At 47.4% G+C, this 24,218-nt stretch overlaps 1 protein-coding gene across 2 annotated transcripts; it reads left to right on the top strand.

The window, feature by feature from the left end:
• Positions 1-1,718: 1,718 nt before the first annotated feature.
• Positions 1,719-20,614, top strand: CXCL12 (C-X-C motif chemokine ligand 12). Of its 2 annotated transcripts, XM_068398633.1 has the most exons (5): positions 1,719-1,860; positions 7,190-7,307; positions 10,727-10,813; positions 14,510-14,607; positions 16,459-20,614. In XM_068398633.1, exons 1-5 carry the CDS (start codon positions 1,800-1,802, stop codon positions 16,488-16,490), a joined length of 396 nt encoding a protein of 131 aa, XP_068254734.1. In that variant the 5' UTR covers positions 1,719-1,799; the 3' UTR covers positions 16,491-20,614. The 2 variants fall into 2 exon arrangements, with proteins under 2 accessions (XP_068254734.1, XP_068254735.1); XM_068398634.1 differs by lacking the exon at positions 14,510-14,607.
• The last annotated feature ends 3,604 nt before the right edge of the window (positions 20,615-24,218 follow it).

The raw sequence follows: 24,218 nt of genomic DNA, 5'->3' as shown, positions 1-24,218 counted from the left end.
TCTGGGGATGCTGAGGAGGAGACTGCTACTCAGATTTAACTCTGATCTCATTCCAGATCCATCTAGTCTCTTTGATTAGATCCTTGGGCTGTTTTTCTCTATGCTGGTACTGATAGCAAAGACACATTATGTGAAGAACAGAGTGGACATCCCCATGCGCCAGCCGGAGCACTGGTGGGACAGCAGCACTCCTAGTAGTGTCTGCAGTGGGGTTACGATTCGCTTCTCCCATTGCTGCAGAATGTCACAACTGTCACGGCAGTCATAGCCAGGCTCCCAGTGCTAGTTACAATTATCGGCCTTTTGAGTGCATCAGGTTCCTGCGCTACTGTGCTAGCTTACTTAAAAGAAAGGGGGAGAGCAAAATCAGCCTAGTATTCAGGACTCCTTAATAAGCAGGGGCAAAGACATACAAATAACTAGATTTGGGGAGCTGCATGTGAGGATCAGCCTTGCCGGTGTGTGTCAGAGAAGCAGCTGGTTCATGGCCCAGTGTCAGTGCAAGCATTTCCCCTGGCATTAGAAACAAGCTTCTCTGAGTGAAACGGCCACAGGTCAGCACAGGTGCAGGGTTTGGGCCTCTGTTTCCAACCTCATGAGCTGTGGCTGGAAGAGTTGGAAGTTACCCAGGGTATAAACCGACTGCACTGCTGTCTTTGGTGGGCATCATGGACCTGTTCTTTAAACACCTCCAGACCAGGATTAGCTTTACGCACTCGCCCCCACTCTGTCCCAACCTTATGTGAGGGCGCCTGTTTTGAATGCAGCCGAGGGGTCCAAATTCAATCCAAGCCTCAATGTTTATTTGAAGTATTGAATGGCAGCAAACAGGGCCCCGTGGGCTTGGACTGCAGACAGCCAGGACATGCTTAAGTCAATTACACTTGACAATGCTGTAATAGCTCAGGGTCAGCGTCCCCCCTTAGACCTCCGGGCTCTGCAGCGCTATCGGGGCTTTCAGCCGAGGTGCCAGGGAGCCCAGCGGCATCTGCAACACAAAGGAGGCGAAATGTGGCAGCGAATGTACAACTGCGTTCAGCTAATACGGGGAAAAGGTGGTGTTTCGAGCCAAGCATGTGGAGGCAAAACCTGAAAGCCTCCCTCTCTCTCTCTTTTTTTCCTCCCAAACCCCCAGATAAACTTCTGGGAAGATGCTCCGTATGAGGCGCTGGATCTGATGCCCAGGGCTCCGGTGTAAATCTAGACTCGCGCCCAGGGGAGTGAAGGGGATTTTTCTCCTCTTCCCGGTGGGAATGCTGAGATGTTATAGGATGCGTCCCCACAGCTGTCCCGGCTCTAGCAGCTCTGGTTGAAGAGCAGTGTGGCCGGGGTGCCCAGAAGGGACCGGGGCTGGCATATTTTGGCGAGAAAACTTCCCCCCCGCCCGGGCTGGATGGAGTGACCGTGATCGGGTCTCCCCGTCGTGCCACAGCCCCGAGCCGCCGTGCGGGCAGGACCCCCGGGGGGAGCGCACCGCCGTTGCCGGCCCACGGGGGGCTCGGGTGGCCGGACTGCTGGGACAAACCCTTTGCCTGGGGAAAGACTGCCGGGCTGACGGAGAGAAGAGAGGAGCCCTCGCTCTTTTGGTTCCTTTCCAAGCATTTTTAACAGAGGAAGGATGTAATAACATGCCACGGGCAATAAATCATAGGCTAGCTACTCCCCCTGGCTCCCCTCCCCCAGCCCCGGCGGTCCCGGCCCCTCTATAGAGGGAGGGGCGGAGGGGACTCCAGCACATCGCCGCCGCCGTCGGGAAGAGCAGTCCAGCGCCTGCCCCGCGCTCCGCCAGCCGCCCCAGCATGGACCTCCGAGCCCTGGCTCTGCTCGCCTTCGCCCTGGCCATCATCTCCCTCTCGGAGGGTAAGTGAGGGAGCTGCCGGGGAGCCGCCGCTCTCCCTGCCCGCTTGCACCGCTCCCGCTGCGCGCTCCGGGGAGCCCGGCCGGGAGTTACGGTCCCGCTCTTCCCCCCTCTCCCCTCACCTCTCCCGGCTCTGGCTCCTGCCGCGGCTCGGATGTGCGCGTCTGGCGAGCCCCGAGCGATAGCTGCTGTGAGCTGGAAGCAGGCAGGCTCTCCCTCCCTCTCTCCCTCCCTCTCTCCCTCCCTCTCTCCCTTCCTCTCTCGCTTTTTTTCCCCAAAGAAGGCTGGTCAAAGCGGTCCTCTTTGCGAAATTTACCCCAGATTGAAATCGGCTGTGGGAAGACTTTCGACAGCACTCGGTCTGCAGGGAGGTCGTTTGATTACAAAATATGCATATCGGTTTCCCCTTTAAAAAACCAACCCTTAACGTTAAAAGAAATGAGAAACAGGCGGTTGTTCCGTTCCTTTTCTGTCCTCTTTGGTGATCTATCTTCCCTCGATCAGTGCAGAGCTGAGCCACAGTGGTCATTCAGCAGGAATTCACCGCACCCCCGGCGAGGGTGCACGGGGAGGTGCGGGGGGGCTGCACCGACGAGGGGTCTGGGGAAAGGCGGGCTGGCAACCGGCGAGCGCTGCCGCGGCGGCGTTTGTCGCCAAGGCAGCGACACGGCGACTGCCCTTCCCGCACCGCTGCAGCGCCGTCTCGCAGCCCGCCCGCCCCACGCCGGGCCCCGCGGTCCCGCGTGTCCCCCCGGAGCCTCGCCGCAGCAGCGGCAGCTGGCCGGCTTGCTCGCCAGCTGCCCGCGGTGGGAGCCGCCGGGTGCGGACAGCCCGGGAGACCGCGGCAACCTGCGCCTCTTGCTCCGCATCCCGCGGGCAGCGGGGAGCCCAGTGCTGCGGGGCTCCGGGGGAGCGGGGACCGCGGGGGGCAGCCGCGCTCCTCACGCGTGGCGGGGCGGGTGTCCTGCTCGCAGCCTCTGAGCATCTCCCGGGCGCTTTTCCTGTATCGGGCTTCTCACCTGGCAGAAATCTACCACCTTTTGTCCCCTCGTCGAAAGCTTGCTGGCTGGGTAACGAGCGTCCTTTCAGTTCTCCGCTCCCGTCTTATTCTCCCATCCTGGCGACCGAAACTTGGGTGTTCCCCACCCAAGGCGGCAAAGGATGCCCTTCGGTGCCTTCTTTGTTTAGCCTGAAAGAGTTAATTGCTCCCGATAATTTCTCCGATACCTTTCCCCAGTACTGCCCTAGCACGGAGCAAGCACGGGCCCAGGAGACTCCGACAGGCAGACCCGGCCAGGTGGGCTCTGGCCCCCCCGTTTACCGCTTATGCCGGGACCCGCCGCGCTGGGGCTGCGGGCCGGGAAGCCAGGGCGCAGGTGGCGAAGGCAAATTGGGGGGTCGCAGGAGGCAGAGCCGGGCCCTCGCCCCCCGCCGCTGTCAGCACCGCGGAGCGCTGCCGGTGCACGGGTACCCAAAGCGGGCTCCCCTTGCCCCCCGGTGTGGGTCTGGAGCGAGCTGGGGGAGCGCTGCCGGCCCGCACCGGGGCTGCAACCCGGACGGGAGGCGCGGGAGTGGGGGACCGGGGGATCGGGGGCCGCCGGGGGCTCAGGGGCTCTCCCTCTCCTCTCTTTCCCTCCGGCAGCGCTTAGCACAGGGCAGGGGGGCTGGCAGAGCTGTCCGGCTGCACCTCACTCTGCTCCCTGCCCGGCAGCACTCCATAGCCGGCAGCAAACGGCAGTGGGTATCTTTACGGCAGGGTAAGCGTGTCCAGGAGCTGGCTACTTGTGTTAGGAAACGGGTTAAAAGTGTTGGAGAACTAGTGTAAGGAAAGAGACCCCACCGGCTTGCAGTGGTGAGAGTGAAGTATTGCCCACTTCTTTGCATGTCTCTCAACCCGGATCCAGACGAGGGCTTGCAGGGCTATCTTGTCCTGGAGGGCGGGTGAGCCTGAATTCTTCCTAGCTGCTCTGGTAAAGCTGTAGCTGTCTATCACAGCCTCACTCCCCAGGGAAATGGAGCTCTTCTAGTCTAAAAAAGTTGTCAGCCCTCTCCTGATATTGACAAATGAACCCTTGGATGAAGAGGAGTAAAATGATGCTTCCATCAAATGTTCCATCTGTTCATGCCCAGCTTGCTTGCCTGGATATAACTTCCCTCTCCATGGAAGCATCCAGAGCTTCCCAGCCCTCACAGCAAGTTACAGACGGTAACTTCAGAGCAGGGCTGGCAACTCACTTTTTCCCTTACTGTCCAGTTCCAGTGTGGGTGAGGCAAGGCAGATCCCTGCAGGGTGAAACAGGTATCGTCCAACCTTGATAAGTGGCCACTCTGTGAGGGAGATTTTTATGAGTACTTTGTCTCTAAGGAGAATTTGCCAGCAAAAGAGGTTGTTCAGAGCCAGCAAAACTCAGCTTTGAGTTAGAAAACAGTAAAACTCTCTATCATTTTTAAAAACTCCAAACCAAGAACCCTTTGAACCCTTCTAATCAAGACCAAAAGAGGTGTTCTCTTTCTCTTTTTGTCTAAGGAAATAAGGCTGAAGAAATGACATTGAGATGTCTGAATAGCGTCTGGCTCTTCTGTCACTATATTCACCCGTTTTAACCACATGTGCCAGACAGATAAAGGTCTCAAAAGCTTTATGTACCATCAGTTTTCATGTAACAGTGCAATTAACAGACTATACTAATTTGTCCTACTGAGAGAAAGGCTTCAGCTTGTGCTCAGTGTTTATTAGACATCAGAGAACCCACAGAGCATTAACTCCTGCAGTACAAATCTGTAGAATAATTGGCTTAATCAGCTCCACTGTGCACGGAACACTTTGTTTCAAATTTTGAAATAAGAAAGATGTTTGTCAGCCTCAGAGTAAGACCAGAAACGTCCCCTTCCCAAATTATGGCCCCCAAATGGCCCCTTACCTCTCCTGCTTTAGGATAACAGGGGTTCATGTGTTGGGAGATGCCACATGCACTAGTTTTCCCCAGTTTTCAGCTTTGCTGAGAGAAGAGTGAGCCACAGCCAAGCTCTCAGAGCCAGAGTGCCAGAGGGGCAGTGGCAGGAGATACTGGTTCCCTGTTAGGGATGTCAAGAGCTGACCCAGGTGGTGCCCGTGCTGCCGCTCCCTGGTGCTCAGCGCCCATTGCTGATCACCAAGCAAGGGGCACAGAAATGCCAAAGGGATTCTTGTGCTAGGAAGGGAGTTGTCATTTCACCTTGCATTGAGGTGACAGAAGAACACTGAATGCTGGGGGTTCCCCTCTTCCTTGTTGTGCTGGGTGCCCTTTCTTGTGCGGGAAAAAACTTGGCGACTCTCAGACATGTCAGTCATGGCTAAACTTTCTCTGCTCCTGATTTCAAGTGGTATGGGATTGAAAGTTCCTCTCCCAGCCGCAGAAGGGACAGGATTGCATTTTCAAATCGAAGTTCTGAATAGTTCATCTCGTGTGTGTTGTTTAGGGTAAAACTTTCTTAACCTTGGTCGGTACAAGCTTGCAGAGACTCTTCCACTGCAGCTGTGCTGAGCTTTGTTGTACGACTGCATTCAATTTCAGCCTCCCTTTCCAATACAAACTCACTGATGTGTAACTATCAGGCACAGATTTGCAGTGGGAAATCCTAGCGCATTTCTCTCTCCCTTCCACATTAGCACTAGTCAGCCTCGTACATGTTCATGAGGCTCACCCTGCAGCACTCCTTCCTCCTCCCTCTGCAGATGGGAGCTTCTCCCATTTATTAACTCAAAGGTGATATCACTGTTTGGCCTGACATAAAACTGATAGAAGTAGTCCTCCAATTTTGTTAACTTGTAGTCCAGATCCTGGTGTGAATCTGGAGGAACTCTGCCTCCACTGATTAATTCCACTCTGTTTGCCCATCTGCCTGTGGGATCTGATGCTGGCTCATCTCTTGGTAGAGGCTTTTGGAAAAAAGGGTTTTCCCTCCTGAGGACAGGGCAATTTCACCATATTGTCTGAGGTTTTATGTGCTAGAGACAGGCATTCATAAATGTGCACTATATGCAGGTGAGCTGCACTTTGTAAAGCTGTCCCTTTCCTCACCTTCCTAGACTACAGTTTAGGGATTCCAGGCCTTTCCCTGCTCTTTGGCTCTCCATCTATCTTTAAAGGAGCTGGGTTTGGATGCTGTGAGTGCTCCTGTGTGGCTAAATAAACAGGGCGGCAGATTGCCATGTGGGATCTAAGCCCTGTCAGATATAGATCTGACCATCTACAGCATGAGCCAGACCTTATGGGTTAGGTGTATGAATTTAATTCCTCCCAGAGGCTGAAAACTGCTCCAAAGGGAAATTGTTTAAAATCTTAGGCAGCTCCTTCTAGACTTCCAGGTAAGGCTTCTGTGTTTGTGTTTTAGTGTGCATGGAGCTTTGAAACTCCCACACAGAATGAAGACCTTATTTATGTGCACTTGGTTGCCAGTAATTAAGTTCTCCCATGGAGAAAACAGGTAGCAGAAGGGCTGCATCAGAGGCTGTGGTGAGAGCCAGGCTGCTTTTCTCAGTTCTGCATGCATATACATGGCTGATTTTTAGCCTCGGGGGCTAAACTTAATTCTGTCCCTAGTGATGCCAGTGACAAGTCTCTCATCCAGTCTAGTGGTCCCTGATTAGTATATGGAGAGTGCACTGCCTGGTAACTGTCTCCTCGATTGCCACAGGCTGGGTGTTCAAAAGACTCCAAATCTCTCCTGTGAAACCACTGGGATCTCACATCTCCGAGTCTCACCTTCTCATGTGAATATCTCTGCTGGGAGTAAGGGTTGGCTGTCGTGGGGAAAGGTCAGCCACTGGGCCCTGGGAAAGCCTGAAAGACTCAGGGCTTTTCTGTAGCCAGTAAGTCCCCCGTGAAAAGCCTGCACCTGAGCCGAGCTGTTTTGATCTGAACTCTTTGGAATTTGTCGCTTTCTTCTGCCTACCTTCTAATTTGGCCTCGGGTCAAAATCACTTGGCAAGAACAACACCGAGGACAAGTGCCCCCTCTTTTGGCCTTTATCTTGTCTAATTACCAGGAGCATCCCTGCACAATGGAGCGGCTCCTTATTCTAATCTCTTCTTCTTTACTTATCTCCATTTTCTCTCCCTCTTCTTTTGTCTTCCAAAATCCCACGTACCATTATTGAAAGGCTGGGTACTGAGGTAAAAGGATTGCGCTGTGAGCTGTGGGCAAATGCTCTCCCAAAGCTACAGCTTTTCTATTGCTTTTTTTCACCTGCTTATTTGGAGGGTGTTTCTGTCAGCCCGGTCTGTGTATCTGTGCTGCTGACCGGGAGCAAGAGGGAGTAACGTGTCCTTTCTCTCCCTGTGTCCCGCAGAGAAACCCGTAAGCCTGACTTACCGATGCCCCTGTCGATTCTACGAGAGCAACGTGGCAAGAGCCAACATTAAGCACCTCAAAATCCTCTCCACGCCCAACTGCTCACTTCAGATTGTGTAAGTCTCTTACTCTTTTCAGCTGTGTGCAAATCTCAGGTGTCAAAAAGAAGAGTCACAGAGCCTAGTTCCTGCTTTAGTGGCTGCAATTCGGTCTGTTTCATGCTGTGATTTCCAGTTCAACTCTTCACCCCATGTGTCAGACACAGCTGGACCCTGCTTTACCCCACACAAAAGAGCCCAGCTAGATGTTTCCCAGCTGTGTTCTACCTCTCTGATCTCCCTGTGACTACGTGATCCCATGTCCTGTTCCCCCATGGGAAAACGTGAGCAGGAATGTCAGGCTGCCCATTGCCTTGGATATGGAGCTTCACGCCTTGGGGAAAAGACTTTACAGTGGTCTGAGTCTTCTAATGCTCCAATTTTCCATAGAGAGGAGCTAAACAGGCAATAGGAATTCCTGGATTTTGTGTAGCCTCCACAGGAGGTACAAACCCTGAACACATGCTGGCCTGATCTAGGGACACACTTATCAGGCAGTGACTGACTCTGGCAAATCACAGATCACAGCAGGACAGAAATGGATTTGCAATGGAAAATAATCTCTTCACTTTTACTGAAAAAGAAACACTGATTTTCAGGAAAAATGAGGTTGTAGATTTGTGTGTTTTTAGGAAGATCTTTTTGGTTCATTTGTTCATGAGTGACCCATTCCCTCCTCTCCCAAAACTCAAAATCTTCAGAAGGAAAAAAATAGTGTTCATCCTTTTATTGCAAGGGAGCCCTACTACCGTCAACTTCTGTTGACCTCTGTAAGTGGGTCTCAGTGACTAGATTAGGTTTCTGTGCAGTGGTCCCATCACTAGTTCTGTCTTCGATCCATGTCAAGCTCTTCCAGTTGCAACTTAAATGCTGTAGAAATCCATTCTTTGTCATCCAAAATATTTCTGCACTCGGAAAACTCATGTGGTTTGATGAGATTTCTCAGGAATGTACAGATATATCGAAAAGCATGTATCCATCATGAACCAGTTATTATTCATATGATTTTTTTATTTTTTAAACCACTCTGCGTAGATTGTACACATTTTCTCATGTGTGCTTCTGCCTTAGGATTTGGTGGAGGACAGCGAGAAAAATGCAAGCCTCAGCTGAGAAATAATTTCCTTTCACAAAAATGGCAAAACCAGCTGTGACTAACTCTGATCTCTACCTATAAACAATTTTGGAGGCAAGCATCCAAAATGCAATAGTGTATGGATTTGTGTTCTGGGACTGTCAATGGATGTCATGAGTCCCAGTGCTAAGGCTTTGTAGAGGATTTGGAATTTTCTGGAGTAGTATCAAGAAAATGACAGGCATTTAAGACAGGATAGAGTATACATTTATCTCTTAATTAATGTGGGATCATAGTCATTAGAGATAGATAAGAGCATGAAATGCAGAAACACAAACAGCTCATGTTTTTGTCCATTCCTGACCCAAATGTGTTTGTTTGCAATGTAATTTAGTGTCACAGAACACATGAACCTATAGTTCACCATCTTTCTATTACTTTAAAAAGTAAGGTACTTAAAAACTTGCCTCCAAACACCCCGGAAACATCCTAAGTCCAAACTAGGTCTTTTTCAAAACAGAAGCTGAAATGGAATAAAAACTAACATATAAGTTTCTCATCTTGATGGTTTTAAACACACTCTGAATTTAGTGGATATGCATTATACAGTGAAGGTGTAAGTAACTTAAAAGCTCCCATTTTCAGGAACAGAGAATCTCAATGAAATCATATAGTTTCAAGGAAAGATTTTGTATTTTTTTTGCACAAGTACATTCCCTGTTATGGTTGAGGGGAATTGTACCTGAACAAAAAAGCCTAAGAGCAGGCTTTTGTCTTTGGTTCTATCGGAAGTCATCTCTCCAAATACAGAAATCTCTTCTGTCGATGTCTACTTCTACAAAACTCACTCTAAATTCCCTGCATTTCAGCACAGTGAAACAGGCATTTTTAGCATGCAATTAATTGCATCTTAAGGTAAACACCAAAGCCAGTTCAGATTAACACTCCATACAATTGCCTAGGTCTCTGCTGTGACTGTACAAGGAGCAAGGTCTGACAGGCTCAGAAACGAATGTCAAAAAACCCAGTGTCTTAATATTAAGTGAGAGGAATTGCATTGCATGTGGCTGGAGGCTGATTACGTGTGCTTTTGGTTCTGTACCCTGTGAGGCCAGCTCAAGAGTTCCCAGGCATTGCTAACATCAGCAAATCCATTCTTACTCTGTGTTGGTATCACTTCACTGGAAATACTCCAGCTTGGCACTGCTGTAAGGGAAATATGAATTAGGCCCATTCATCTCTTTATTGGCACAGCGCTTGCAAGACTGTATCGTCCATGTGTTTATGTTACAACTGTGTTGTTGCATAACTTCAGACCAAGGAGCCTTTTTGACCTGTTATTTTTTACGCCATAGTTTTATATTCTGCAGATTTCATTTTATAAAGCAGGGAACATTTTGGCTTCCATCCAGCAAAATGCTTAAACAAGTACTGAACTTATTCCTATGGGCATTTCCATGAAATTGCTGTTCTTGGCACTTTTGCGCGGCAGGCAGGCTGTTAAAGGGGAAATTTCTGAGCAGCTGGGGCAGAGGCAGGGTGCTTCTGGGGGACGTGGAAGATCACAGCACTCTCAAGAGGCCCTGAGATCCCTGGAGGGTGAGACCTGCTGATGGGGGTGAAAAGCTATTTGTACTGCTTCTGTATGAAAGATGCAGATAGCCCACATGCCAAATTCACAGGGAATTCAAATTAGATAAACAGTCTGGTGTGGAAAGTGCAGCTTGGACATCCAGGAGAAACCCCTCAGGAGGTTTCTGCTTTTGTTTCCAGTGCTGAGTGAACACATGAGGGAAAACTTGCCTCTGGCACTATGGTACTTCCAGTCGTCTTCCTGCCGGCAACCTGTCAGTTCAGTCCTGTATAAAACAAAAAAACAAAGAGTGATCAGACCCTTTCAGAATATCCAAGAGGTATAGTTTGGTGTCTGTCCTCAAAACATGTGAAACTTCAGTTTTGGGTTGAATCTGAAAGCTGTTCTTAATTAATTCCTTGCAAAAATGACCTATATTTACTATGTCAGTATTTCCAAATGAAATTTAGCTATTCTTGGCACTGAACTCATAACAGCCCAGGTATGAACTGGAAAACTTAGATTCAAATTCTGTATCTGTCCCACCCCCACGTGCATCCCAGTACAGACTACAAGAATCAGCATCAGAGGAGACGTAGTACCAGTGCTTCAAAACCAGGGATATTTATAATAGCTGCCTTGAGGATGGCAGGGATAACTCATCTTCTTCATGGGTTAGCTGAGAGCAGCACTGACACCCAAGGCAAATAAGGCATGCAGGGGTGGGTGGTAGGTGTGGGCTGAGGAACATTGCACACTAGACTCACTCTGACTTTTCTCCTTTGGCAGTGCAAGGCTCAAGAGCAACAGCAAGCAAGTGTGCATTGATCCCAAGTTAAAGTGGATCCAGGAATATCTGGAGAAAGCTTTAAACAAGTAAGGCAAGAGACAAATGGACTTAACAGCTAACATCCTGAGTTATTAAAGGGTAGAACATTAAGGGCTGGCTTTTACCATGTGGACAAAGTACTCGTGGAATCAGATATTGTTTTGAAGATGGGTTTGGAGTTGACCTAGTCTGTATTAAAACAACAGCTTCTAGTATATCCTAAATATTAAACTAAGAGTTCTGCCAAGGTTTGAGGCAAAATCTATCCTGATGAATCTGTTCTGGGGTCCCCAATCATCTTCTTTTAAAAAAAGCCGTTCTCCCAAGGAAAATGCTTCCTTTATGCCCCCTCTTCCCCAAGCCAAACTACGATTAATTCAGAATCTATATTGTTCCAGTTCCTTTGGAGCCCCTTCTCCATGTTACTCTGGGGGTCTGTTTGCACAGGCAGCTGAGGCCTAAGGGGTCTTGGTGCTAAAAGTTGTTTCTGTGCTGGCCAGCGTGGAGCGCTGTTAATATTGGCCAAGGCAAGATGCGCTGCCATGAATAAGGCTCTCCCACAAGGCCAGGGGAAAAACCAGCCATACTTGGCAAATTCAGACTTTTAAATTCTGTTTTTATTCCCCTTGAAAGTGGGTGATCATGGCTACTCTGAGGTGGACCCAGCCTACCTCAGTTCAATTTTACAGTGAGCAAGAGCAGCACAGAGAACATATCCGTGCTGAGTTGCAGGGGAGGTCTCCAGCCTTCCTGGGATGGAAGATGAGACAAGTGATGGTACAAAGCATTTCCTTGCTTGCCCAGAGCCCTGGGCTGTGGTTGATCCAACGGTGGCATTTTGGCCAGCAAGCCTACCTGTGCACTCAGCATCCCTCCCACCCTTGCCACTACATTCCCACTCCTCAGTAACCTCACTGTAACCGTGCTGAACCTTGCCCCCCCTGCATCTGTAGGGTAAGGGCAGGGCTGGAATCCAGTCATTTGCAAAAGCAATGCATTCTTGGAGAAATGTGGGGACGGGTATGGCCCCAGGGCAGATGTGAGGCAGTACAGGTAGCTGAATGCCCTCCACTGTTTGCTTTGTAAATGCATCTGCCAAACAAGGGATAGAGTTAAAAAAAAAAAAGTCTCTGTTCCCCTGGGTTTTTACAATAAGAAAGGGGAAAAATGCTACCAGAAATAGAGAGATTCCTCCATGTGGCCCTTTTGGGACCACACTGGGGCCAAGAGTGAGGAGGAGGAGGGAAGGAAGCTAGCTAACAAACTGACTTGTGATTCCAGCCCTGACAGCTCTTCCCATCTCATCCGATGCTCAGTGCCTTCTTTGCTGCCAGCACTCAGCCCTCTTGCCCTTTGGGCAAATTCTCTGCAGAGGTAATACAGGTTAATGCTGCCAGGTTGGCTTTGGATTTAGGCACAACTGAACTTAAGAGCAGGATGTGGCCCATGCTGACTATCCTAGGGGCTCGAGCTACTTTGTTTTCCAGCTTGGGAAAATCTTCAAGCCCCTGCCTAAGTTTCTGTTTGCTGTCATCCCCGATGAAGCCCTTGGTGCTGTTTATAGAACCTGAAACTTAGGAGGCACTTAAGAAATTTGTAGGGTTGGGCAGATATGATTATGTGCTCAGATCCTGCGTGCCTGACAGGGGAACAACTCAGCTGGAACACCTTCTGCTCTCGCTTCCACTAGTGAAGATCTGGGGCCAGCTCTACTGAAATCAGTGAGCCCGTGCTTGATCTCCATCCAGATTCTGGGTTTTGTTTACCTAACACTAATCCAGAAGCAACTCTGCTAATTTGGTGGATTTCACCCTGGTTTACATTGAATAATAGAAGAGAATTTGGTCACAGCTCCATGAAATAAGATGACAGAAAGCATATATCTCCATCACCTAATCCTGTAATCATGGCATTGTTTTCATTTTCCAACTAGTAATGCTAGCACCAGTGGCATTTTCGTGCTCCACAGACAGTCAGGGCTCTGTCTGTAGCATTTTCACAAGGCATGTTTTTGATATATTTTAGTGCACAGCTTTGACTTCTTCAATGAAATGTACTTTGGAATATATTTATAGCACATCAAACAATTCATATATTTGAATTAGAGCCATATGAATGTTGGTAGTTTAAAACACCGATATCCCTCTAAACTACTAACAGCTTGTAAAATAAATCTATATAGATCTATAAACGTTATGTAGCTATCAATTTCAATCAGCCATATATTATATTTTTTCACTTGTACTGAAATTGTATGAAATGTGACATTACCCTATATGCACTAGCAATAAAATGGCTAATTGTTTCATGTTATGAAAACCCAATTGTACATGGGAATTTATTTTTCTGGAATAAAATCCATACGTTTTGTAGAAAGGGCTCTTGTAATTGCTTAAGTAGAATCCAAACTGTCAAGACATCTTAATCTATACCAGTGTTTCAATACAAGAGTATCTTCTGTGTTAGAATCTGCAGCTAAGGGCAAGGAAAAGTTCATAGAATATAGTAGTCCAATACAGTTGATTGTGAAACCAGAGATGGTTTTTAGTAGGGAATTATTTTGCTCACTAATTCTGCTTAGCTTTTATTATTGCTTTATATTCATCACATCTCCATGTAATATACACACTTACAAGACATCAGTAAAAAACATTCAGACTCTCAGGAATCCAAATTCCTTAACTGGCTTTAAAAATCATTGTGCAACTGCTGTGGCCAACATCATTCAGCATTCATCTGTTTTATAGACAAGGGGCAAATCAGTACTTTCTTGAAATAGCTAAAAATCCTTTATCACTGCCAGGCAATCCCAGTCATCATTTACAGTATGTTGACTGCCTTTCCCTTCTCCCTTCATGCAAGGGTACTCAAAATCAGGCCCTTGTGGAGTTAACAGAGGCCAAAATAAACAGAGACCAGCTTGTCCGCTGTCACATTAATATAGTCCCACCTCAGAACTTCCCTCAGTCCGATGCTGGAGTCCATGAAGCTCAGCGGCTACTGCTGACACAGATGAGAGAGCTGATGGATCTGGAGAAGATAACAAAGTCAAATAGGAAAAACCTTTCCCTTGAGCCTGCTGGGAGAAAGGAAAGCAAGCTCCCAGCTTCTAGGGGCTGGCTGTGATGGGAGCCAAGCCCTACTGCTGCCTTCCTACATAGTGTTTGTAAACCCCGGCGTGGCAGCTCTTCCTAATTTCTGACTTCATTTGTAAATAAGGACTGAAGTACAAGATGCCAAAACAGCTACCTCCTGGTACTCCACCAAGCGTGTGCTGGGTGAATGCCCCACACGGTGGGGGACAATGTAGACGGCTATCTTTACAGCCTTGTTTTAAGGCACCGGATGCCCACAAATCCCATAGAGTAGCCAGGGGTTCTTGTTGATCTCAGTGGGAATGCTGGGTGAGAAGCCAGAAATCAGCCCCCCTCTGCTTTCATCGTACCTCAGGGGGTACCGTGTGGATGGTGAGGCTCCTGGCTGACAAGTTCTGGCAGGCATTTGGGGAGGCTTCGGTGTTTTGGGGAGAAGAGTTGTTCTGGCCTCAGAATTCACAAATGTCTTGTCACCAGGGCACTTTCATTTGCCTAGCGTTCCTCTGAGGCAGAGGGTATATAAAAGGGAATGTTATCATCATTTGCACCCTGCCAGCAAGATGTGAAGGGACCATAGGATGAATGTGAATAAGGCCTTTGTATACGGATAATTTATGGCAGTCTTTTTGTATTTTTCTTTTAATTTAGACCACGTCATCGCACTCATAAAAAAAAGCAACAGAAGAAACGGGGCCCACTCTGCCCTTCCCGTGCAACACCAGTAAAGTCTCCAGGGAGAAAGAATGGTAGGAAGCATTAGTTTCTGAGCTGGGATACCTCAGGTTCAAGTCCCTGCTCTTCCACTGACCATCCTATGTGACCTTTGGCAAATATATTAGCCTATCCAGACCTCCATTTTTCCCCATATTTGTTGAGGATAACATCTGTACCCTCCCTGCAAAGGAGTATTATATAGACAAAACTCTTAAAACAGGGGAAAAGTTCAGCTATTAAGGCTATTAAGGATGGGAGAATGGACACCCAAGGAGGCCAAAATAACCCTGAAGCAAAGCCAAAGTCAAAAACAGGGTGAAGGTTTGGAAGCCCTATTTGTTTTAGCTGGCCATATTCCTCCAATAACAAACTGACAAGAGTTCAACTATAAACAGCTGTGAATTTGTCACTGGTGTTTTTTAATGACAAATGCAGCACTGGGTAGTGGCAACATGATTTGGTGCATTGGTAACTTGTTGACACCTCTCCTACAGGAGATGCTAGGCAAGTTCCAGCGAACGGTGTTACGTATGCCAATGCTCTGGATGTCCCAGTCATTTTTTTCCCAGAAGGGTGGTGTGTCTTGCCTTTCTGCACCAAAAGAAGTAGGGTTACTGGTATGGGATATTGGAAAAGATATCTTTAAAGAGGAAAATTTTGCTCTTGGCTTAGTCATCCTCTTATGCCTGGATGAGTTTTTCGAGGCTACCTTCACTGAGAGTAGCCACAACTGTCTCTGGCTGTGGTCACACAGTTTGAGCTGTCCAGCAGGCATTGAAAGGGATGTTTGTTCTGATCCTGTAGGCTAGACAAGACATGCTGGGATATTGGGGTTTTTGAATACCTGGTGTTTACCCTCTGACACTTGTAACTCATCCTTCGTGACCTCATCTAGATTGCAAAAGGCCAATCAACCTGGAGCAGGAGTAGGTGTCACTTCAGGCAAAACCTGGAGGCCACAGCACAGACTGGCTCCTTGTTCTGAGTGAACCCTGCACACAATACAATACACTTGCACTTTGCTGTGATGCCTAACCCACCACTCCCCTTAGGTACCATGCTCACACTGAGCGTGGGAGACTCAATTTGTCTGCCTCCTACCCTGAGCTCCCTACCTCTGCACTTAATGCCTCACACATTTACTGTGCAGCATGTGGCTGCTCTCCATCTCTGTCACCCCACCTTCACTGGGCAGCTGGTCGCCATAAGCTGTGACGTGCTACCCAGCTGCTCACAGCAGGTGAGGTCCCAGAGCAGGGAGGCCATGGAGATGGCTCCTGGCTGGGCAGCACACGCGGGGGGCCTCTTCTGTCCAGCCACCCCATGACGGGAGCTGAACACCAACAAGAGCAGAGCATGGGTTGTCCTCTGTGTTCCTCTATCCTCGCAGAGACCTGGCACCCTATGCAGCTGCAGACCATGATCTCCAGCAGAGCTGTGGGGTAGGAGCAGGTAGAGGAGGCATTCCCAGTGCCACTTGCTCCACTACTGGGGCTGCTCACAAATGATTAATCCCTCCTTTCCCTGCTGTTTTTTTTTGCCAAGTCTTTTTGCCCACCAATAATTCTCTGCTCTGGCTTTCAAGTCCAGAATAAGCTTCCTAGCCAGCCTTACTCCTATGTTAGCTCTGAGCACCTTACTAACTGTGATGAGCCCAACCTGCCCAAAATAACTGCCATTGCTGGGTTTGCCCTGTTGGGTTCCAGTAGCTCCTTGTGGAGAACTTCCCCCAAAATGTTTGTCAGATACTGATTGGAGGGGCTGCAAAAGAAATGCCTTTGGGTTAGTCCAGACACAGATTTGCTGATTGTCTAGGCCTGATATCAAAGCTTTTGCAACTGAAATAAACCTTAATAGTGTTTCACTCTGTTCTTCATCAACAGGAGGTTCAAGATGTAAGAGGCAAGCATTGTAAGCCGTCTACAGGATTTCTTACTGTAGGACCCAGAGAGCAGATAACCAGTATTAGGGAATGAATACATTTCACTGTTATCATGCAGCACAAAAGCAACGCTTCATGCATTTCCAAAGGTGTTTTTTTGTTTTGTTTTTTTTTTTTTTTTGGTGGCTTTTTTTTTCCCCACGAATTGGCTTGCTTTCACAGTGCTATTTTTATATAGTAAGATGTAACTATTTGAGAAAAATATGACTTTATACAGGTTGGTTTATTACCTAGCACTGAGGGCAGATATGAATTTAAACTAACCCTATGTTATTATATAATATTTTATTTCCTTTGCTATGTAGAGGTCCTGTTTTATTTAACTTTGTTTTGGTTCATGCAAGTCTCCTGGAGTTTTAAACCTAGAAGGACATGAACTGTACAGTGCAATGATGTTGCATGGAAGAACTCCTTGCCTCCAGAAGTCATCGAGGACAAGAACATAGGAAGGCTAAAAAGCATCAGACATTGATGAAAGTGGACAGCATTACCATGGGTGGCATTTATAGGTATTTTGGGTGAGGGATTAAACTCAGGGCTACAGGGCTAAAGCCCTTCTCTGAAGATCAGAGACCTTGGTGACAGCTATGAGCAGCTGGATCAATGCATATCTGGTATTGCAAGGTGCTAGTACTTTGTAGTAGTTGTGTGTGTTAAGCCACAACACTGATCTGATGTCACGTGATATTTCCTATGTTCCTGTGTTTCTGATGACAAATTTTAGCACAAATAGGAATGAGTTATTAAAGGTCTAACCACACAATCATGTGGCAAGTTGCTGGAGGAGTCCGATATGCTGCCATGCACCAGGTGTCTCTTCCCACCCATCCACAGGAGGTGGCTTCAGCTTGCCTGGCTAGTTTTGCACTGAAGTAGGCGGAGATGCATTCACGTGACCCTTCACCAACGATGCTGTAGCCTTGGCTACTGAACAGTCACACGTACCTGAGGGCAGTAACATCTTCGATTGCTCTGGAGATACCTAGAAGAGGATGGCTGGCCATATCTTTGGAGAAAAGAAATGCCTGGGGCAAGAGAAGGTCTGCCCAGTTTGTGGAAGAAGTGGTGTTTCTCGGGGAGGAAATGAAAGCCAGCACTCACTGTTCACCAGCAGTCATGGCCCTGTTTGCTGGTGAACAGGGTAGCCTCTGGAATTTCCTTTGCAAAGTAGTCCCAGGGACAGATACCACTTCTTTCACTGATCCCCTCTCTCAGCCAGAAATTTCTTTCTCCCGATTCCTACCTGTATACGCAATTTCTTTGCTATATAGTGTATGGAAAGACGCCTGTGGCACTGCGATAATCGTGTTATACTGTGCACTGGGATCTGGGGGGAAGCACACTTGTGTGGCACAATGTTTGTGTTTGTATGTATCTGTGTGTGTATTGTAAATGAAAAAATGTAAGATTGTATCTTTTTTTGAGTGGTTTGCTTCAAAAAGAATCTTTCCTCTTCTCTGCAGCCTGTGCCGGGAACACTGAGAGGGGTGTTTCACTAAGCACTCTTTTTTGTGGCAGGCATCTTTAGTGCCAAAGAGGCACTTTGGCTAGCCAGGGACTACCTTATTTCCATGTGGATTCAGGTAAAAATCCTGTGAGTATTTTCCTCTCTGTGAAACAGTGCTACTACAGAGAGTGCTTCATCTGGGACCACGTCACCTCATTTGCTTTAAAGTAGAAACCAACTGCTGTGCCTAAAATGTATGTGTGTGATTTTGACATATTGTTATCATTACCAGCCTGGTGCTTTAAGTATATTGTGTCTCTGTTTCGAAAGGTCTGGGTACCACTGTACTCGGTGAGAACTGGAGTGTCAATTTAATGTGAGTAGGATCAGATTCTCTGTTGTAAGCGTAAAGACAGAAAGAACTTTTATGAGAAAACTGAGTTTCTTCTATCTTCCCTGGACTGTACTTTATACTCTAGTGTCCTTCTGCCCCCACACATGCACCTGCAATTGCTAGTGGTTTGCCAGAGGCGGACATGCGAGTGTCAAAGCCAAGAATGACTTTGGGGAAAGTGTGGAAGAATTCTGGTTCTGATATAGGCATGGAGCTTCTCCTTCTCACCCAGGAAGGAGCATTCTTCATGCATGCTTCCATCAAAGGACAGCTTGAGGTCTGATCAATTACCCTTGGAGTAAACAGAGAATTAAATAATCCTCTGATTTTTATTCAACAGCAGACCTTCCTAATGATGATAGGAGCCATGAAGATTTTGTTTCTAGGGGAAACATTGGCTTTCCAGTGAAAAGTTGGGGTGGGTGGATGTGACTGTACAGCCTCGCCAGCGCTTTGCTGCAGTCCTCGTTAGCAGCGAGCACATCTGGGGTCAGCATCTGCAGGGAAAGGTCTATGGGCACATGCCAACCCCAAATTACAGCCTGGGCAAACAGACTACTTTGACAGAAGCATTGAGATTGGCAGTGCTAGAATACCCCAGCCAAACCCCGAGGTCCCGGCTCTGGACAGTATAGCCAGGTAGTGGAGGTGCAGGAAATGGGGTCACCTGTCAGCCTTCTCTTCTGGGGGCAAACTAGTGAGTGTTGCAGGGGCAGACTGTGCTAAACAAAGGGCATTTGCTGCCGAGAGAAATGCATGAGTAGCAGCAGGAAGGAAAGGGATTCCCTGAAAGGCTAGGGAACATTCACAGCCACGTGGTGGTTGTCTGGGTGCCTTGTGGGCTGTCTGCCTCTGGCATTTCTTGAGACTCAGACTGTGACCTGGGCCCTGACACTGCTGCGCTGGTGACGATTCACGACTCGTGTATCTGGGACCACTCAGGGCACAGAGCTGCTCTCAGTGCCAGCACCATGTCGTTCCCTCGCCTGGGCAAGGTTGAGCACAGCATGAAAGCAGGGGTGGCACAGACCCGGCCAGGAGTAACCGAAGACTTACATGAGAACCTGATAAAAGCTTTCTCTTGCTTTAGACCAAAATTCAACCTTGAGTGGGAAGCTTTGCTCTTTATCTGACATTATTTGCGTGATGCACCAGGAAGAGCAGCTGTGCCTTTTGCACGTGAGAAATCAGTCACTCGGCTGCCTCAAGCTCCTCGCACTGTCCTGCGCGTGGCATGTGCTCCTCCTGTGCACACCGCGATCTTAGCAGGCTGAGAAACAGCACTAGCAGAAACCCACTTGAGGAGAGCTCAAGATTTTCCTTTCTGCCTTAAACTGTTGACCAAACACCAAATCAGGGAAAGGAAGCATGGGGAGATGGGAATGATGTAGGGACCACATGTGAAGAGAAGGAGGGAAAAGAGGTAACACTGAACTGGTGCTGAAAAAGCAGCTTCCGTAAATGTGAAATCCTCGCGTGTGGTATTTTCAAAGTGCAGCTGTTGAATCCTAAGGTTGGATTAACCTTTTTTTTTTTAAAGAATAGATGGTATTTATTGCTGTGCCAATTTTTTTATTTATACTTGTATGTATGAATATGTTATCTGAATTCTGCCTGAGGAAGGATGAAGGATGACTTTCTGATGTGTTTTTAACTAAGGTGTTTGAGCAAAGGTGACTGTTCATTTTGCAATGAAGGCTATATTCAAAGTTAAATATACACATTTAGTTGAAAATGCAGTTCCTATAGAAGTTTTTGTTGCTATTTTCCCTTTGTTAGCATCTAGAGGGTCCTTCTTTTCTCTGGCAATTTTTTTGAGTGATGTAATTCATAGTAACCAGGGGTTTCTGAGAACTCATCACCTAAAATCTGATTTTTTTCTTTACCAACATCCCACCAAGACAAGCCTTGTCTGCAAACATGGAACTCTGGTGGCCGCAGAGAAGAAAATATATATCATGATTAAAGGGCTGCATGAACCCCCCATCGTCCACTCCTTAAGAACTCAGTGTTGTCAGAATGTGGTAAATACTGTACTTCGTATTTTTATTAAGTAAAAAGAAATATCTTCCCAAATAATGTGAAAGGGTTTTGTATTTGTGTTCCTGTGAGGCAGCTTTTATGGAGGAGTTATATTATGCTTTTGAAATTACTTCTTTCATAGAATATTTTAAACACTTTTATATTGTTGTAATTTCTCCCATAAATGTGTATGCACTTAAAATTTTCTTAATAAAAATATCTACCTAAATGAAATTATTACTTGCTCCTAATTTTTTTTTCCTCACATACAAACAGCTAAAAGATTCACATCAGAAAAACATTCAGATGTAGTTCAAGTTTTCAAGGATGCTTCTGTGTAGCTCCATGGGCTCAGACTCTGTAGGGAACCTGCGGCAAAGTGCCCACAGGGTTCGGCAGGGAGCAGCAGCCTAGCAGATTGAAATGTGGCATCTTCAAAAAGAAAGGCTTAACTATTTGCTCCCTAAACAGAGGCCCAAACTTTTTTTTTTACTTACTTCTTTTTTCCCCAACTTGTCTCCTGTAGCAGGTTGACTGCAGTGGAACTGAAAATTGAGCCATTTTTCCTCCAGCAACAAGGATGACATCATCATCTCTGCTGGGGAAGGGATGAGGGTTTCTCTGAAGAGCCTGAGGGGTGTCAGGGGATGCGTTTGACAAAAGAGCAGATGCTGTGAACAGCACCCTCCTTGGGGCTGGTTTTCCCAGGGCATAGAAGGGTCACCCTTCACTTTGAAGGTGGGGAATGGTTTTAGAGGCTTGTAGGACTGGCATGAGGTCCTGGAAGTATAATTCTAACTTGGATGATGTCGTAGGGAATTTGCTGAGTTTCAAAACCATGACTTGAAAACTGGCTTTTGTCAGTGCCTTCACCCATCTCTGAGTCCCCATGGCAGTGTGAAAGTTGTTTCCTCAGGTCACCCTGCTCCCTCCACAGCTGCCCTGCTGCAACATGCCAGTCCTTCTCCGTTCATCCACTCCAACACTGCATTCATCCACAACAACACAGGTGAATCCCAGCCCCATGTACAGCTCTGGCTGGAGCAAAGGTCAGGGATAATTTAATATCTCATAACAGTGAAACAGTGCTTGAGCCTTACTGAGCTGCTTATTCAATAAATATTTCTTGGCCAAATTTACGCAAGGCAAAAGACATGCAAAAAATTGAAAGAGGAAATTCAGATGACTGATGATCCCTTTGCAAATCCAGCAATGATTTAGTAAGAGATTATGAAAAACTGAGCAGGTAATTGTGAGTGCAGATGGCCAGTGGGAGATTCCCAGGCCACTGGGAAATACATTGGGAGTAATTAGCTACAAAATTACACATTAATATTAAGAAAAGGCCCCATGTTCTGTGCAGCACTTTGTTGTGCCTTTCATCAGTTCTTTTTCTCCTAATTGTGAAAGTTTTGGTTCTTACTTCCTCAGCAAAGCATCATGGCAACGTATCCATGACCTGCCTTGGAATTAGTGGTGAACCCACCTTATTAGTGCATCTGGCTCTCTTCATAGGCAGCTTTCCAATATTAGCAAGCTGAAGGAAATCAGCTGCATTCATGGCCTCAGCCATCCTGACACTGATTATGGGCTGGATTTATTAGGCCTTGGTGTGGTATAGGTCAGAAGACAGCATGGGAAGTGCCCCAGCTTCTCAAGACCAGCTGGGGATGTTACTACTGAGGATGTTACCTAGGAGATGTTGTGATGCTACGTGACAAGGGTCAGTCCTAGCTTCTGGTGAGCACCTCCCTGTTTTATAAAGCTACTTGCTCTCAAGTCATCCTGAGTCCCTCAGACAAAACAAATATGTAGCTTTGAGACTAGCAAAGTCAAAATGAAAAAAAAAACACAAAACAAAAAAAACCCAAGGTCTAGAAGCTGAAGCCAGAGAAATTCAAACTGAAAACAGATTTCTAAGTGTGGAACTGATTAGCCTTTGGAACATGTTCCCAGAAGAGGAGGGGAAAGCTCCGATCCCTCCTGCGTCTTCAGAGTGGAGCTGAATGCTGTTGTGGTGCTACCCACGTACAGCTCGCAGGGCTCTCAGGGGACACAGCGTGAAGTTCTCTTGCCTCTGTTACCAATAGGGTCAGCCGAGATGAGCTAGCAATCTCTCTGGCCTTAAAATCCGTATGCAGAAAGCCCCGGTTCCAAGGGAGCATTCCTCAGTCTGTCTGTGATTAATAACACCAGTACATCATCAGCCATCCCAGCTCCACTTGGACTGAGGCTGAGGATGGCTCCTGCTGTTATACAGAAGACAGATTTGGGGTAAAAGGTCTCTATTTTTGGTCATGTAGGTTGCCCTCCAGCTGGAGGGGCAGAGGCATGGCAGCAAGAGAAGACTGCAGCCCTGTCCCTGGTCCATCCACCTGCTAAATCTGTGAGGGGGGGGTCTGCTCACACAAGTCCCCTCTGGCAGGAGTACTCTTTTCTTGAAGGAACCCCCTGAATTTTTTCCTTTGTCCCTTTTTGCCCCTGATGCTTATTTGCCCTTCATTCTGTCCTCTGGCTCTTTGAGAACCTCATCTTTCCTTTTAGTCCCTGTTGCCACAGCTCAGGTGACAAGTCTTGGTGATTTAAAGCCATCTGTCACTCTCTGCCAGTCATCGGCACATTCCTGCTTCCTCACCCTTGTCGGTGCTCCCTGGCTAGGGCCATTTCCAGTCTCTGAAAGGGATGGTAGGACATTTCCTTTTTGTCCTTTGCAGCCATTGTATCAGAGCAGGATTCAGGGCCCTTTAGGAGCCGCCTGAACACTGCTGACAAGCTGTTTGGCTTACGATCTTGGGCTCATTCTCGAGCATGAAGTCTGATCTGTCTTCCCCTGCCTGCCACAGTACCACCCTTCAGCACATCAGCGTGTCCTCAGCTCACTTGCCTTCCAGCGCCTCCCTCTACAGCCAGCCACTCCTCATGGTATCTGCCAAGGGAAAAAGGTGACCTGTTATTGCTTCCTTCCCACTGCCAACAAACAGAGAGCTGAACCCTGATGCTCTGGCTTTGTGAGACCAAAACGATGCTTTAGGCTTTCGGCAAACCCAAGCCAGACCACTGTGGTTTGAACGGGGGGCAAAGTCTAGCACAGTCTGTCAAGAGGTGGAAGAACACAACCTAAGAACACAAGGACAGTGGTTTAAAATGCTGCTGTAGCTGACTGAGGCCTCAAAAACGTGTATGATTCTTCCACCCCAAAGATCTGCAATCACTTCCAGCTGCCTAGCATGCCCTGTGATTTATTGCAGCGCCTGGAAGAAGATTTTGGCTGTAGTGAAACATGTTTGTACGTTGCCTGTAGAAACAGCAAATCTGAAAAAACGACTTTCTGGATGTTGTTCAGGGTGTGTAACAAAACCCAAATCACCAGATCAACAAGTCGTTCAATACCAAGTACCACAGCAATACATAAAACCAATATAAGTTTAATATCTAGCACATGCTGTTTGCCTCTGAGCACCAGAGAGACACTTAAATATTTCAGACTACACTGCACAATTCCTATGCAAAGGGAAGACTACTTACGTGAGCAAATGCCAAACCTCATTGCATAGCCTGGCCCGTGTTTTCTAAATTAGAGCCTTCCCACAGGGCAGAGCTCTAGTAAGACAGTTCCGCACAAAATATTTGGAAAAGAAGGAAATACTTTTTTCTTTCAAAGTATAGATACTATGAATGCAACCAGGAATCAAACCCTGTGTGCCAGATCTACAGCCACAAAAAGCAGCTGGATTACTACCATCATGCTAAGTGTCCACATTCAAAATCAAGGTCTTCATAGTAACTTTCTGTGCTCTCCTCAGCCTGGTTATCCCAGTGTTTCTCCTACCTGCATTAT

This window comes from Nyctibius grandis, chromosome 4 (genome assembly GCF_013368605.1).
Source record: "Nyctibius grandis isolate bNycGra1 chromosome 4, bNycGra1.pri, whole genome shotgun sequence".
NCBI classification, from domain to species: Eukaryota; Metazoa; Chordata; class Aves; order Nyctibiiformes; family Nyctibiidae; genus Nyctibius; species Nyctibius grandis.
This window is presented reverse-complemented; position numbering and strand designations above follow the sequence as displayed.